This window comes from Ceratotherium simum, chromosome 1 (assembly GCF_057802395.1).
Source record: "Ceratotherium simum simum isolate JZ-2026a chromosome 1, ASM5780239v1, whole genome shotgun sequence".
NCBI classification, from domain to species: Eukaryota; Metazoa; Chordata; class Mammalia; order Perissodactyla; family Rhinocerotidae; genus Ceratotherium; species Ceratotherium simum.
The window spans coordinates 4,857,766-4,873,678 of record NC_141900.1 but is presented as its reverse complement, the minus strand read 5'-3'; the positions used below and the strand labels follow the sequence as shown (position 1 = coordinate 4,873,678).

Below are 15,913 nucleotides of genomic sequence, written 5' to 3'. Positions count from 1 at the left end.
ATAACTTTTCTCAGTGGAGGAGCTCAGAAAAACGAGCCTGTAAGACAGCTGAGAATCAGAAGGCAATTGCCCTGGATGACAGGAAGCACCAGGCCTTTCTATATTAACAAGAATTTTTTCAAAGGGCACATTTTCCCCCGGGACAAGAAAAGGGGCCAACTTATGGCGTTTGCCAAGCATCCGCCTCTTTAATCAACAACGAACGAGGGGGAGCTGACAGAGATACACACTTATTAAAGACTGAGCCAGCCATTAGTCCTGGCTTTCAATAGCTGCTTAACTGCAATAAGCAGGGCTCCTGTTACCTTAGCTTTATTAAGATGGGAGGTGGGTGAAAGGTGAAAGGACCAGGATCCCTCCAAGGATGTGGAGAGATTCTGCTCTAGTTTCACTTAAAGTTGCAGAGCATGAATAGGAGGTGAAGGCTGGAGCATTACACAACAGCACAGAGAATGCATTTTCACGTTCTAGTGAAGGCGATGGCTGTTCGTTTTGTCTCCTGTGAATCCTAGGATGCTCCATCTCCTGCAGAATCTCATTGAAAATACAACACATAAGCTCCTTTTTCAGAATCTAGAAATGCAAGGAGCACCCCAGACTCTCTACAACGAGGTGCGGAAAAGGTAAAACTGTGCCTGAAGCACCTGCCTTTCCCGTGGCTTCCCACTTGGAATGTCCTCTGAGCTGTCTTGTCAGCTCTGCTTCGCTGACCACTCTTGCAACAGGGAGAACGGCAGCTGCCTCTTGCACCCCTCCCCTCCTCTCACAGACAGTGATGGAGGGAAGGGGGTGGGGGAATCTGCAGCTTCTGCCACTTCTCCATCCTCCTGAGCCCACCCAGGAAGGAGCCCAGCCAGGCAGCTGTCAGACCACTCACCAGGAAGTCACCCTTTCCAACAACAACCAACCAAATTCCACACATAGTCTGAGCACCTTCCCTGCAGGTCCCGGGGATACAATGTCTTCGATGTTTGCTCCCGAATACAAAGTAATAATCCCATAAATGTGAGAGGCACTTAGAGAGGAGACAAAGAAAGGACGATTCAAAGCTGCTAATGATGTCATGCTTTAATTCCTACCACAGGACTTCCTTGCACAGATCTATTTCAAACACATCATATAAATACAACATAACCATTTTATTGTGTTTCCTTCAGCATAATCACACTGGAAATATCTTTCAGGTATGCTTATCTAATACTGTGGTTCCTCCTGCTCATGGGGAGAGAGCTGAATTGGGACCGGAGGTGTTGGTCAAGCATTCCTCAGCAGGTCCCCTTTTCTGGAAAACCCCAAGAGGCCTTACCTCAGGGATGCACCACTTTGGAATCCCACGTAGGCTGCAGTAATAACGGAGGTGTTCCCAGCCGGTCAGGAGCTCGTCCAGGGCGTCCTGCTGTGGACAGTAGCCAATGCGAACGCCTGCCGCTCCAGCAAAAGAGAGATCCACATCCTCTCTGAGAAGAGAAGCAGCAGCACAGTCCAGAAACTTCGACATGTCAGACAAACATCACCCATGCCTTAAATCTGGCTCATCAATAAGAAGTTCATTGCGGTTTCTCTAATGCATTTAACTAATTCAGCATAAATGGGTTCAATGAATGAGTAGCAACCCACGTGTCTAGTAGAACAGGCTTGGCTCTGAGGCCATGATTGCTTTATATGTTCCAGAAAAACATATGTAAAGCACAGAGCTTTGTATTTGGCATATGGTATGCTCAATACATGGCTGTTATAGCTGTTATTTCCCCCACCACGCAATTTATATGACACCTAATAAATCAATGTCATTCAGTATCAGATTTTAAAAAATAATTTTTATTATACCCATTATATATAATCTGTCATTGACCACATGGAAAGATAGAGAGATAAAAAGGGAAATGCATGGCCCCAGCACTCAGCAATTTCTACCATTAATATTCTGGTGTTAATCCTTCGAGCGTGGCTATGCTACATGAGCCTAGGGTGAGGATGATACAAAATTGTATCTACTTGAATTAAAAAAACTTTTTTGATTTCTAATTTTAACATTAATACACACTCATCATAGAAAATTATAAACTACTCAAATGTGAGCACATTTAACATTTGGTTGTTTTCTCATTGACTTGCTTCTATCCATTTTTATGTAAATAAAGTTGTGCTGACTATAAAGATTCTTATGAACACTTAGAAAGGAAAATTCCTATATCCTAAAGGGAAAATAATGTAAAGGAAGACTTGGTGAGAAATCATGACGGCTACAGAGGCAATTATTAGCACATCTCGCAAAAAAAGAAAAAAAGCCAGTAAATCTAGTCATTCAATGATCGTTAATATTTTTATTTTTATTAAAGTAATATATGCACGTGGTAACAAGTAAACAATGCAAAAGAACTTGGTTTTGTGTAAAAGTTTCATTTCCCCACTTCATTTTGTTTTCCTTTTCTAAATCTTGGAAACGTTACTCCCTCAGATGTTTTTTTTCTAAATTGTGTATAGCAAAACATTTACTTCAGCCTGATTTTTGCTACTCGACAGAAAATATTTTTTCCATTCAGTCACTCTTACAAATTTTCTTTATCAGTGTATTTTTAGAGATTTAACAAGATATATATCAGTGTGGATCTTTTTCAACAACCTTACCTGGAATATTAGAATTTTGTGAATTATTTCAATATATAATATCAGACTTTGTTTTGAACCACTGCCTCTGGAAAAATTTCACTCAGTAACTTTTTTTTCTATTCTCTTTTTTATTTTTTCATGGTGACAAAATACGCATAATGTAAAATTTATCATTTTAGCCATCTTAAGCTATAAAACAGTGTTATTAAGTGCATTCGCAATGTTGTGCAACTGTCATTGCTATATAGTTGCAGAACATTTTCAACACCCCAAAAGGAAATCCCATACCCATTAATTAGTCACTCCCCATTTCCTTGTCCCTCCAGCCCCTGGCAACCACTAATCTGCTTTCTGTCTCTATGGATTTGCCTATTCTGGATAGTTCACATAAATTGAGCGATACAATATATGGCCTTTTGTATCTGCTTCTTTCACTTGGCATGCTTCACTTTTCACTTAGCAAGGTTCATCCATGTTATAGCGTGAATCAGTACTTCATTCTGTTTTCTTCTAATGGTAGAAATGCACACAGCAGTTATGTAAAAAAAAAATCACCACTTCCATTTCATAGATGATAAAAATGAAGCCCACACAATGCAGCTGACCCCGAATTCACTATAGGACAAGTTCTAACACGTCCACCTTGCACTTATGTGTCTACCAGTTTTTCATTCTATGACATTTATGTAGAATGATAAAAGAACTATATTAAAAAGGAAGAGAGGAGGTAATTATTTTTTACTCAGCAGACTTTAATTTTCAGAACAGTTTAGGTTTAGGGGAAGTTGAATACAGGCAGTCCTGCACACTGCCTCACCCAGAATCTCCCTAATGAACATCTTGCACTGGTACAGTAGCTTTGTTACAACTGATGAACTAATATTGATACTTTTATTAACTAAAGTGCATACATTAGGATTCACATTTCGTGTTGAACATTCTAATGAGTTTTGTCAAATTCATAACGTCATGTATCCACAGTATCATACAGAATACTTTCACTGCCTTAAAAATCCTCTGTGCTCTGCCTATTCATGTCGCCCTCCCTCCTCTCCAGCAACCACTGATCTTTTTACTGTTTCCATAGTTCTACCTTTTCCAGAATGTCCTAGAGTTGGAATCATACAGCATGTAGTCTTTTCAGATTGGCTTCTTTCACTTAATAATATGCATTCAGGTTTCTCAACATCTTTTCATAGCTTGATAGCTCATTTCTTTTTCTCTCTGAGTAATATTCCATTATTTGGATGTAACAGCTTATTTATTCATTCACCTATGGAAGGGCATCTTGGTTGCTTACAATTTTTGGCAAGTATTAATAAAGCTACTGTAAGCATTAGTCTACAGGGTGTTTTTGTGGACATAAGTTTTCAAATCATTTGGATATATACCTACAAGCACAATTGCTAGATTGTATGGTAAGCCTATGTTTAGCTTTGTAAGAAACTGACAAACTGTCTTCCCAAGTGGCTGTACCATTTTGCATTTCCAATGAATAAGAGTTCGTGTTGGCTCTGCTTCCTTACCAGCATTTGGTATTGTCAGTGTTTTCAATTTTAGTCACTCTAATAGCTGTGTAGTCGTATATACTTGTTGCTTAAATTTGCAATTCCCTAATGACATATGATGTTGCACATCTTTTTATATGTTTTCTATACATCCACTTTGGTGAGTTGTTTGTCCAGATCTTTTCACCATATTCTAATTGGATTATTTGTTTTCTTATTGTTGTGTTATTTGTATCTTTTGGATACAAGTTCTTTATCAGCTATATGTTTTGCAAATACACACTGATTCTCCCAATCGGTGGCTTATCTGTTCATTCCCTTAAATGTGTCTTTCACAGAGCAGAATTTTCTTTTAATGAAGTCCAAATTATTCTTTGACTTACGTGTTAATTAGAACTGTGTCATTTAATGCCCAAATATTTTGGGACTTTCCAGCTATCTTTCTTTTATTTCTAGTTGAATTCTGCTGTCACCTGAAAGCACACTTTGTATGATCTCTATACTTCAAAATTTCTAAGGTGTGTTTTATGGCCCAGAATGTGATCTGTCTTTGTGAATGTTCAATGTGAGCTTTGAAAGAGTGTGTGTTCTACTATTGTTGGACAAATTATTCTATAAATATCAATCAGATCCTGTTGATTAGTGGTGCTGTTTAGTTCAACTAGATCTTTACTCGTGTTCTGCCTGCGAGATCCATCAATTGCTTATAGAGGAATGTTGAAGTCTCCAACTATAATAGTGGATTCACCTAGTTCTCCTTGCAGTTCTACCAGTTTTTACCTCACGTATTTTGACACACTGTTTTTAGGTTTATACACATTAAGGGTTGTTAAATTTTTTTACAGAATTGATCCCTTTATCATTATGCAAAGTCCCTCTTTATCCCTAAGAATTCTCCTTACTCTGAAGTCTGCTTTGTTTGACATTAATGTGTCTACCCCAGCTTTCTATTAATGAGTGTTATTACAGTGCATCTTTCTCTACCCCTTTACTTTTCATCTCTCTGAGTCTTTATACTTAAAGTAACATTCTCTCAGACAACACATAGTTGGATCTTGTTTTTTCATCCACTCTGGTAGTCTCTGTCTTTTAATTGGTGTATTTAGACCATTACATTTAAAGTGATTATTGATATAGTTGGATTAATATCAACCATATTTGTAACAGTTTTCTATTCACTGCCCTTGTTTTTTTCTCTTTTTCACCTTACTCTTTTTCTGCCATCTCTGGTTTTAGTTGAGCATTTTATGATTCCATTTTCTCTCCTGTCTTAGTATATCAGTTATACTGCTTTTTAAAAAAATTTTAGTTGTTGTTCTAGAGTTCACAATATACACTTACAACCATTCCAAGTCCACTTTCAAATAAAAATAGACAGGAAGTGCCTTATAACACAATATTCCCAATTCTTCCCTCCCATCCCTTATAATATTGCCGCTATTCATTTCATTTAGCCATAAGCTTTAATAGCTGAATACACTGTTGCTATTTTAAACAAACTGTTACCTACAAGATCAATTAAGAATAAGAAATGTAAAAGATTTTCTTGTATCTTCATTAATTCCTTCTCTAATGCTCTTCCTTCCTTTATGTAGACCTGTGTTTCTGACTTATATCCTTTTCCCTCTTTCTGAAGAACTTCTTTAAACATTTCTGAAAGACAGGTCTATTGGCAACAAATTCCTGCCATTTTTATTTGTCTAAGAAAGTTTTTATTTCTCCTTCATTTTTGAGGGATAATTTCACTGGATTCAGAATTCTAGGTGGGTGGTTATTTTTATTTGAACACTTTAGGTATTTCACTCCCTCTCTTCTTTCTTTCATGGTTTCTGAAAAGAAGCCCAATGTAATTCTTATCCTTGTGTTCTGTTGCTAAGTTACCCACCCCCCAACCCTGGTTTCTTGCAAGATTTTCTCTTTGTCTTTGATTTTCTACGGTTTGAATATGATATGACTAGGTGTAGACTTTTCGGTATTTATCCTATTTGGTATTCTCTAAGCTTCCTCAATCTGTGCTTTGTTATTCATCATAAATTTTGAAAAAATCTGTCATTATTACCTCAAATATTTTTTTAATTCTTTCCCTTTTTTTCCTTCTAGTATTACCATTATGCATCTGCTATAGGTTTTGTAACTATCTCACAGCAATTTGATATTCTATTCTTTTCATTCTTTTTTCTCTTTATGTTTTAGTCTTGAAAGTTTCTATTAATCTATTTTCAAGTTCTCTGATTCTTTCCTCATCTGTATCTAATCAACTGATAAACTTATCAAAGGCATTCTTCACTTCTGTTACAGTGTTCTTTATTTTTGGCATTTTTTAATTCTTATAGTTTCCATCTCTCTGCTCATATTACCCATCTATTCTTACGTATTGTCTACTTTTCTCATTAGAGTTCTTATCATATCAATCATAGCTATTTTAAATCCTCAATCTAATATTCACAAGCTCTCTGCCATATCTGAGTCTAGTTTTGAAGTTTGTTTTGTCTCTAGAGAAAGTGTTTTTTGTCTTTCAATGTGCCTTATAATTTTTTATTGAAAGCTGGACATGAGGTATCAGATTAAAGGAATTTGATAGATATGTCTTTAGTATGAGGTTTTATATTTATCTGGCTAGAAGTTCGGCTGCATGTACTGTTTTCTGTAGCTGTGGTGTCAGAGGTTAAATTTCCTTAAGTGTCTTTTTTTATTGCCCCTGTTGCCTTCTTCTAGTTTCCCTAGAGACTCCTTTATAAATAGCATCTGAGACTTTAGTTCTTTTAGCTGTGATTCTCTCCTATTATACAGGAGGCCTATTGATGTGTGGTAAGGGGTAGGGGAGGGGAAGTGTTCTATGATCCTATCATTAGGGCTCAGTCTTCCAGTGTTTCTGAGTTAGGGACTTCCCCTCTTCACATTGAAGGCTAAAGGGGACTGGCGTTGGGTGTTTCCCTTCCCCAGGGTTTTTAGGTATTGGTAAAACTTCAGTTGATTAGAGTCTGGTAAAATAATTTCCCATTAATGAGAACAGAGATCTCTGGGCATACTTCAAAAATTATTACTCTTCTCTTCTCCTTTGAAAGCACAAGCAGATGTTTCTCCAAAACAGTGAGAACTTCATGAGGCTCCTGAAAACTCACAAAAACTACAGGGCCTCTGAGAATGGGCCTGCTTGATATTTTTTACTCTTAAGCTACCTCATGCTGAACTTCTAGCAGTTTATCAATTACAGTTTAAGTATTCCTACTTATATTTACTCTGGTTGGGGGCTTTGCTCCTGGGTTTCTGCTCCTGGTAAGCTGTGATGCTCTGTACCCACCGACTGTTTCTCTAGTTGTGTGGGCAGAAGTTTCTCTGTGACTTCAATTATCTGATAGATCTAAGAAAAGTTATTTATTTTTAGTTTGTTCACCTATTTTCTTGCTGTGGGGATGTGAGTGATGACTTCAAGCTCTTTACGTGTTGGACCACAACCTGGAATCAATCATTTCTCTTACTAGAGTTTTGTTTCATTTTTTTTTTTAATGTTCCTCATCCCTGCTCCTTAGGAAGAACTCTAAGTTTTTAATCTGTCTCTCATTCTCTATTTTATCTACCATTCTCTTACTCATAAATTAAATGGTCTTTTCATTTACAATCTGAGAGAATTTCTCCAATGCATCCCAGGTATCACTAATTTAATATTCTATACATTTAACTTTGTTATTGTAAGTGACAAATACACCAGAAAACTGTGTACTTTGTTTCTTTTATAATAGTTCATATCACTCCATATTCTTTTGTCTTTTAAATTCAGTGATGGCATTTCTCATAAATCTTTTTACCTTTATGCCATACAATTTTATCTTTTCAAATCCTAAGTATATCAAATTATATGTTTTAATGTTTTCTTAAAATTTTGTAAGTCATAAAGTCAGTGCATTATTTTCACAGTTCTACTCATTCTTTTGCATTTCAACCAGTTTTTGTACAATAATTTTCATCATGTGTACATTTTGATGTTTACCCATTCTTGCATAAGGCAAGAATTGGCTGTCATAAAAAAACAAAATAATAAGTGTTGGCAAGGATATGGAAAAATTGGAATCCTTGTGCTCTGTTGTTCAGAATATCAAATGGTATTGGAGCTATGGAAAACAATATGGCATTTCCTCAAAAAATTAAAAATAGAATTACCATATGACCCAGAAATTCTACTTCTGGATATATGCTCTAAATAACTGAAAGCAGGAACATGAACAGACATTTTCACACCCATGTTCATAGCAGGATTATTCACAATAGCCAAAAGGTAGAAGAAACCTAAGCCCATTGGAATGAACTGATAAAGAAAACGTGGTATGTACATACAATGCAATATTTTTTAGCCTTATAAAGTAAAGAAATTCTGACACTTGCTCCAACATAGATGAAACTTGAGCACATTATGCTGAGTGAAATAAGCTTGTCACAGATAGACAAATACTGTAGGATTCCACTTATATGATGTATGTAAAGGAGTAAAATCCAGAGATAGAAACTAGAATTGTATTTGCCAAGGGCCAGGGGGAGGAAGGTATAGGGAGTTTCACATAGGATAGAGTTTCAGTTTTGCAAGATCAAAAAGTTCTAGAAAATGGTTGCACAACAATGTGAACATACTTAATACTGAGCTGTACTCCTAAAAATGGAGTTTTTGGTAAAATTCAAAAATTGGTAAATTTTATGTTATGTGTGCTTTCCAACAATTAATAAAAAGATATACCATGCAAACAGTATCCAAAATAATGTTGGAGTGGCTATATTAATGCCAGACAAAATAGACTATAATATAAAACTTGATAGAGAAAAACTTTTTATAATAATAAAAGCCTCAATTCTTTAGGAAGACATAACAATTATTACCTTGTTTTCACCTAAGAATAGAGTCTCATAATACATGAAGAAAAACTGACAGAATTAAAGGAACAAATAGACTATTCAAAAATAACAGTTGGAAACTTCAATATATCACATTCAATAATGGATAGAAAAACTAGGCAGAGAAGCAAGAAGGATATAGAATACTTGAACAACACTGTAAATGAACTAGATCTAAGAGACACTTATAAAACTCTCCACCCAACAACAGTGGAATGCACATTCTTCTCTACTGCACGTGGAACACTTTCTAGAATAGAACACTTGTGAGTCCATAAAACAAATATCAATAAATTTTAAAGAATTGAAACATATAAAATATGTTCTCTAACTACAATGGAATGAAATTAGAAATCAGTAACAGAAGAAACTTTGGGGGAACCATGAATATGTGGAAATTAAATAACGTGTTCTCAAATAACCAATAGGTCAAAAAAGAAATTGAAGAAAAATTAGAAAATACTTTCAGATGAATAAAACAAATACACAACATACAAAAACTTATGTGATTCAGCTAAAGGAGTGCATACAGGGAAAGATACACCTGTAATGTCTATATTTAACAAAATCAGTCTCAAAACAATAACCTAACCATTCCCTTTAAGAAATTAGAAAAAGTATAGCAAACTAAAACAAAAGCAATCAAAAGGAAGGAAATAAAATTGGAACAGAAATTAATAAAATAGAAAATAGAAAAAAACAATAGAGAAAATCAACAAAGCTAAAAGTTGATTCTTTGAGAAAAATCAACAAAATCTACAACTTTTTGGCAAGACTGACTAAGAAAAAAGAGAAGAGATTAAAATTATTAAAATCAAGAGTGAAAGAGGGGACATTACCTCCAACCTTTCAGAAATACAAAGGTTTATAAGGGAACACTAGAAATAATAGTATGCCAAAAAATTAGACCCCTACTTCACCCCATATATAAAAGTCAACTCAAAATGGATCAAAGACCTAACTATAAGAGTAAAACTTTAAAAGTCCTACAAGAAAACATATGTATAAATCTTCTTGACCTTGGATTAGGCAATAGTCTCTGGATATGACACAAAAAGCATAAGCCACAAAAGAAGATAGAATCTATCTAGACTTTACCAAAAAACTGTTAGAACTAATACTTGAATTCAGTAAAGTTTCAGGATACAAAATCAGTATTAAAAAACCAATTACATTTCTATACACTGACAACAAATTATCAGAAAGAGAAATTAAGAAAAATCCCATTTATAATTGCATCAAAAAGAACAAAATACTTAGGAATAAATTTAACCAAGGAGGTGAAAGATCTGTACACCAAAAACTATAAGACATCAATGAAAGAAACTGAAGAAAACACAAATAAATGCAAAGATATTCCATGCTCATGGATTGGGAAAATTAGTATGGCTAAAATGTCCATACTACCCAAAGAAAGCTATAGATTCAATGCAGTCTCTGTCAAAATTCCAATGGCATTTTTCACAAAAATAGAAAAAAAATCCTAAAATGTGTATGAAACCACAAAAGACCCTGAATAGCCAAAGCAATCTGGAGAAAGATGAACAAAGGTGAAAGCATCACACCTCCTGATTTTAGACTATATTATAAAGCTATAGTAAACAAAACAGTGTGGTATAGGCATAAAAACAGACACATAGATCAACAGACTAGAGGGCAGAATGAAGAACTCAGAAATAAACCCACACATATATGGTCAATTAATTTTTGACAAAGGAGCCAAGAATATACAATGGGGAAAGGATAGTCTCTTCAGTAAATGGTGTTGGGAAAACTGGATAGTCAGATGCAAAAGAATGAAACTGGACCCCTATCTTACACTATATACAAAAATCAACTCAAAATAGATTAAAGACTTGAATGTATGACCTGAAACCTTAAAACTCCTGGAAGAAAACATAGGGTAAGCTCCTTGACATTGTTTTGGGCAATGATATTTTTGAACTTGACAGCAAAAGCAACAAAAACAAAAACAGACAACTGTAACTTCATCAAACTAAATAGCTTCTGCATAGCAAAGGAAACCATCAACAAAACAAAAAGGCAACCTACAAAATAGGAGAAAATATTTGCAAATCATATACCTGATAATGGTTTAATATCCAAAACATATAAAGAACTCACACAACTCAATGGCCAAAAAGCAAACAATCTGAATAGAAAATGGGCAGAGGACCTAAACAGACATTTTTCTAAAGAAGGCATACAAGTGGTCGACAGGTACATGAAAAGGTGCTCAATATCGCTATTCATCAGAGAAATGCAAATCAAAACCACAATGAGAGATCACCTTACACCTGCCAGAATTGCTGTCATCAAAAAGACAAGAGACAACAAGTGTTGGCAAGGCTGTGGAGAAAAGGGAACACTTGAGCACTGTTGCTGGAAATGTAAATTGGTGCAGCCACTATGGAAAATAGTATGGAGGTTCCTCAAGAAATTAAAAATAGAAATACGATATTTTCCAGCAATCGCACTTCTGAGTATACATCCAAAGGAAATGAAAACAGGATATCAAAGAGATATCTGCACTTCTACATTAATCACAGCATTATTCACAATGGCCAAGACATGGAAACAACCTAAGTGTCCATCAATGGATGAATGGATAAAGAAGATGTGATATATATTTATACAAGGGTACATTATTCAGCCATGAGAAAGAAGGAAATCCTGCTGTTTGCCACAACATGGATTGATCTTGAAGGCATTATACTAAGTGAAATAAGCCATACAGAGAAAAGTGCTACACGGTATCACTTACATATGGAATCTAAAAAAAGAAAAAGCCAAACTCATAGAAACAGAGAGTAGAAAAGTGGTTTCCAAGGGGTGGGGGGTAGGGGAAATGGGGAAAGGTTGGTAAAAGGGTACAAACTTTCAGCTATAAGATGAATGAGGTTTGATATTCTAAAGTATAACATGGTGACTACAGCTGATAACACCATATTGGATAACTGAAATTTGCTAAGAGTAGAACTTAAATGCCCTCACAAACAAACAAGGAGAAATATGTGTGGTGCTGGATGTTTTAATTAACTGAATGGGAGGAATCCCTTCACAATGTATATGTATATCAAATCCTAATTTACATTTTAAATATCTTACAATTTTATTTGTCAATTATACCCCCAAAAAGCTGAAAAAATACAATAAAAGATAAATTGTACATCATCAAAATTTAAAATTTTTGTGCTTCAAACGACACCATCAAGAAAATAAAAAGAAGGGCCAGCCCGGTGGCACAAGCGGTTAGGTGTACATGCTCTGCTGCAGCAGCCCAGGGCTTGCGGGTTCAGATCCCAGGCACCCACCGACGTACTGCTTGTGAGGCCATACTGTGGCAGCATCCCATATAAAGTGGAGGAAGGTGGGCACAGATGTTAGCTCAGGGCCAATCTTCCTCAAGAAAAAAAAAAGGGGGGGAGGGTTGGCATCGGATGTTAGCTTAGGGCTAGTCCTCCTCCTCCTCCTCCTCCTCCGAAAGAAAGAAAGAAAGAAAGGAAGGAAGGAAGGAAGGAAGGAAGGAAGGAAGGAAGGAAGGAAGGAAGGAAGGAAGGAAGGAAGGAAGGAAGGAAGGAAGGAAGGAAGGAAGGAAGGAAGGAAGAAAGAAAGAAAGAAAGAAAGAAATAAAGAAAGAAAGAAAATAAAAAGACAATCCAAATAAATGGAGAACATTTTTATAAATTATATATCTAATAATTGGATTTATTCTAGAATATGTAAACAACTCTGACAACACAGTAATAAAAATACAAGTAACCCAATTTTAAAAATGTTCAAAGGATCTGAATTTATATTTCTCCAAAGATGTACAAAGAGTCAATAAGCATAAGAAAAACAAAATGGTCAGCATCATTAGTCATTAGGGAAATGCAAATCAAAACCACAACGAGGTACCACTTTACACTCACTAGGATGGCTAATCAAAAAGATAGACAATAACAAGTGTTGCTGAGGATATGGAAAATTGGAACCCTCATACATTACTGTTGGGAATATAAAATGGTGTAGCTGCTTTGGAAAACAGTTTGGCAGGTCCTCAAATGCTATACTTAGAGTTACCTACCTATATAACCCAGTAATTCCACTCCTGTGATACATTCAAAAGATTTGAAAACATATCTCCATGAGAAAGTGTACATTAATATTCATAGAAGCATTACTCATAGTATCGAAAAAGTGGAAACAACCTAAATGCCCATCAATTAATAAATGGAAAACAAAATTTGGTATATTCATACAATTGAGTATTCAGTCATAAAAAGGAATAAAGCACTGATATATGCTACAACACAGATGAATATTGAAAACATTATGCTAAATGAAAGAAACTAAACACAAAAGGTCAAATGCTATTTGATTCCATTTATAAGAAATATTCAGAATAGGCAAATTCATAGAGAGAGAAAGTAGATTAATGGTTGCCAAAGGCTAAGGGGAGGGGGACAATAGCAAATGACTGCTAATTGGCACAGGATTTCTTTTCAAAGTGATGAAAATGTTATGGAATTAGATAGTGGAAATAGCTGGACAACTTTGTGAATATACTAAACACTACTGAATTGTTACACTTAAAAGTGTGAATTTTATGTTATGTGAACTATATCTCATCAAACCAGTTTGTTAATATCTACAAAAGCTGAAAATGCATATGTCCTATGGAAGCAATTTTATTCCTTAATATGTATACAACCTAACTGCCTTCACATGTTCACCAACAAATGTTCAAGAACATTCATAGCACTTATCTGTCAACACTAACCAAAAAGAACAAACTACTGAAACATGTAACGTAACAATATGGATGCATCTCACAAACATGATATAGCCAGAGAGAAGCCACTCACCAAAGAGTAGACACTGTATGATTCTATTTAAATACAGTTTACAAATAGGTAAAATTAATCTATGGTGATAAAAGTCAAAACAGTGTTTATCTTTAGTGTGGATGTGGTCTTGACTGAGACAGTTCATAGTGGGGGCTTCTGGGTCCCGGCAATTGTCTATTTCCTAGTGATGGTTATGTGAGTAGGCTAACATGATGAAAATTCATCAAGTCTTACACTTATGATTTTTAGGTATTATATATCTCAGTTTAAAATTTACATTTTAAAAATTGCTGTTAATCCGTACGCATTAATTTATAAAATTCCTAACACAATTTTTAGTGTTTAAAAATGTTTTATCTAGATTCTACCAGAATGAGTTTTCATGGTCTCCTAACAAATCTCCCCATCTCAACTAGTTCTTTGACAATTTAAAGACATGAAACTTATATTTAAACATTCTAAACCATTTAAAGATAAGGAGTATCTACTTAAATCATCTTCTTATTGTTCAAAGGCCCTGGGACACTTTCTGCCTCTGTACTGCATTGCCCACACCCATGTTTGTTCCTTTCCAGTTGTTATCTTTGAACTTTAGAACAGATAAATAATTCAGAATAGGTGAATAATGGCAGCCTGGACAATGCATGGATTCGACAACAGAAAGTGTCCAATGTCTTCCTGTCTTCAGAACTACTTATCAATCCAGTGCAGTGATGGCTGCCTAATTTCTATTTATACAGGAGTTATATTTTTTTTCAGTTTTACTGAGATATAATTGGTATACAGCACTGTATAAATTTAAGATGTACAGCATAATGATTTGACTTACATATATCGTGAAAGGATTATCACAAGTTTAGTTAACATCCATCATCTCATACAGATACAAAAAAAAGAAAACAAATGTCTTTCTTTTCCTTGCAATGAGAACTCTTAGAATTTACTCTCTTAACAATTTTCCTACACACCATACAGTAGTGTTAATTATAGTTATCATTTGGCACATCACATCCCTAGTACTTATTTATTTTATAACTAGAAGTTTGTACATTTTGATCACCTTCTTCCAATTCCCCCACCTCTCATCTCCTGCCTGTGGTAACCACAAATCTGATCCCTTTTTCTATGAGTTTGGTTTTTGTTTTTTTGTTGTTTGGTTTTGTTTGTTTGTTGTTGTTCGTTTTTTTTAAGATTCCACATATAAGTGAGATCATACAATGTTTGCCTGTCTTTGTCTGACTTATTTCACTTAGCATGATGCCCTCAAAGTCCATTCATGTTGTTGCAGATGGCAGGATTTCCTTCATTTTACAGCTGAATAATATTCCACACAGAAGTTATATTTTTTAACTAAGGACAAGATGTCACAATGGAATGAAGTGAAGAGCCTTTTCCTCTACTTTCAGAGCAGGGCATCTTTTGTTTGCTGTGCAATTAAAATGTTTGCATTTGCTTTGTAGTTAGTAGAAATCACTTCCTCAATCAAATCGTGCACATAGAATGTCTATCAGTTCTCTAGTTTTTGTCATGAATTGACATCTATTACTGTGGATAGATTAGATGAATGTTTGCAGAGAGGAGCCAGAGGCTCCTGAACCACAGTGGAGCTAGGCACAAAATAGCATTAAATACATGATAAGTCAAAACATATTGTGGTTTTCAAGCTCTGTTTGATTACCTCCTCCATGATACAGCTAAAATTCTTTATCAACATTTGGGGGTAAATAAGGCCCTAGAGAGATCAACCTGACACCTCAAAGTTTCAGTGAACAGGACCCATTTTCAGTGGTGTCGTGTTATAATCTGATGGAGATAATAAGTGGGCCTGGCCTTGTGGAAGTCTGCATACCAAAGGAGGTCATACGATCATGAGGCTCTGGAGTAAGGCGAGCGTGGACTATCTGAATCAGAGCTCATTCTAACTGACCTAGAAGAAGATGAGCCCATCGACTCCGTCGTCTAACCTGTGTCTGAGTGACGCTGCCAAACATTTTCTAAATCAAAGTCACTGTCGATCACATTTATATGTTATTAGAAACTGCTCACACCTATTTTATAGTTTCCACACACTCGCATCTCAGC

At 35.4% G+C, this 15,913-nt stretch overlaps 1 protein-coding gene across 1 annotated transcript in view; it reads right to left on the bottom strand.

Moving 5' to 3' along the window:
- The window catches only part of ABCA13 (ATP binding cassette subfamily A member 13), a 420,155-nt gene that overhangs the window by 39,514 nt on the left and 364,728 nt on the right, over positions 1-15,913 (bottom strand). Inside the window, 1 exon segment of the mRNA XM_004438384.2 lies at positions 1,307-1,457. Coding sequence (XP_004438441.2) covers positions 1,307-1,457 — 151 coding nt within the window.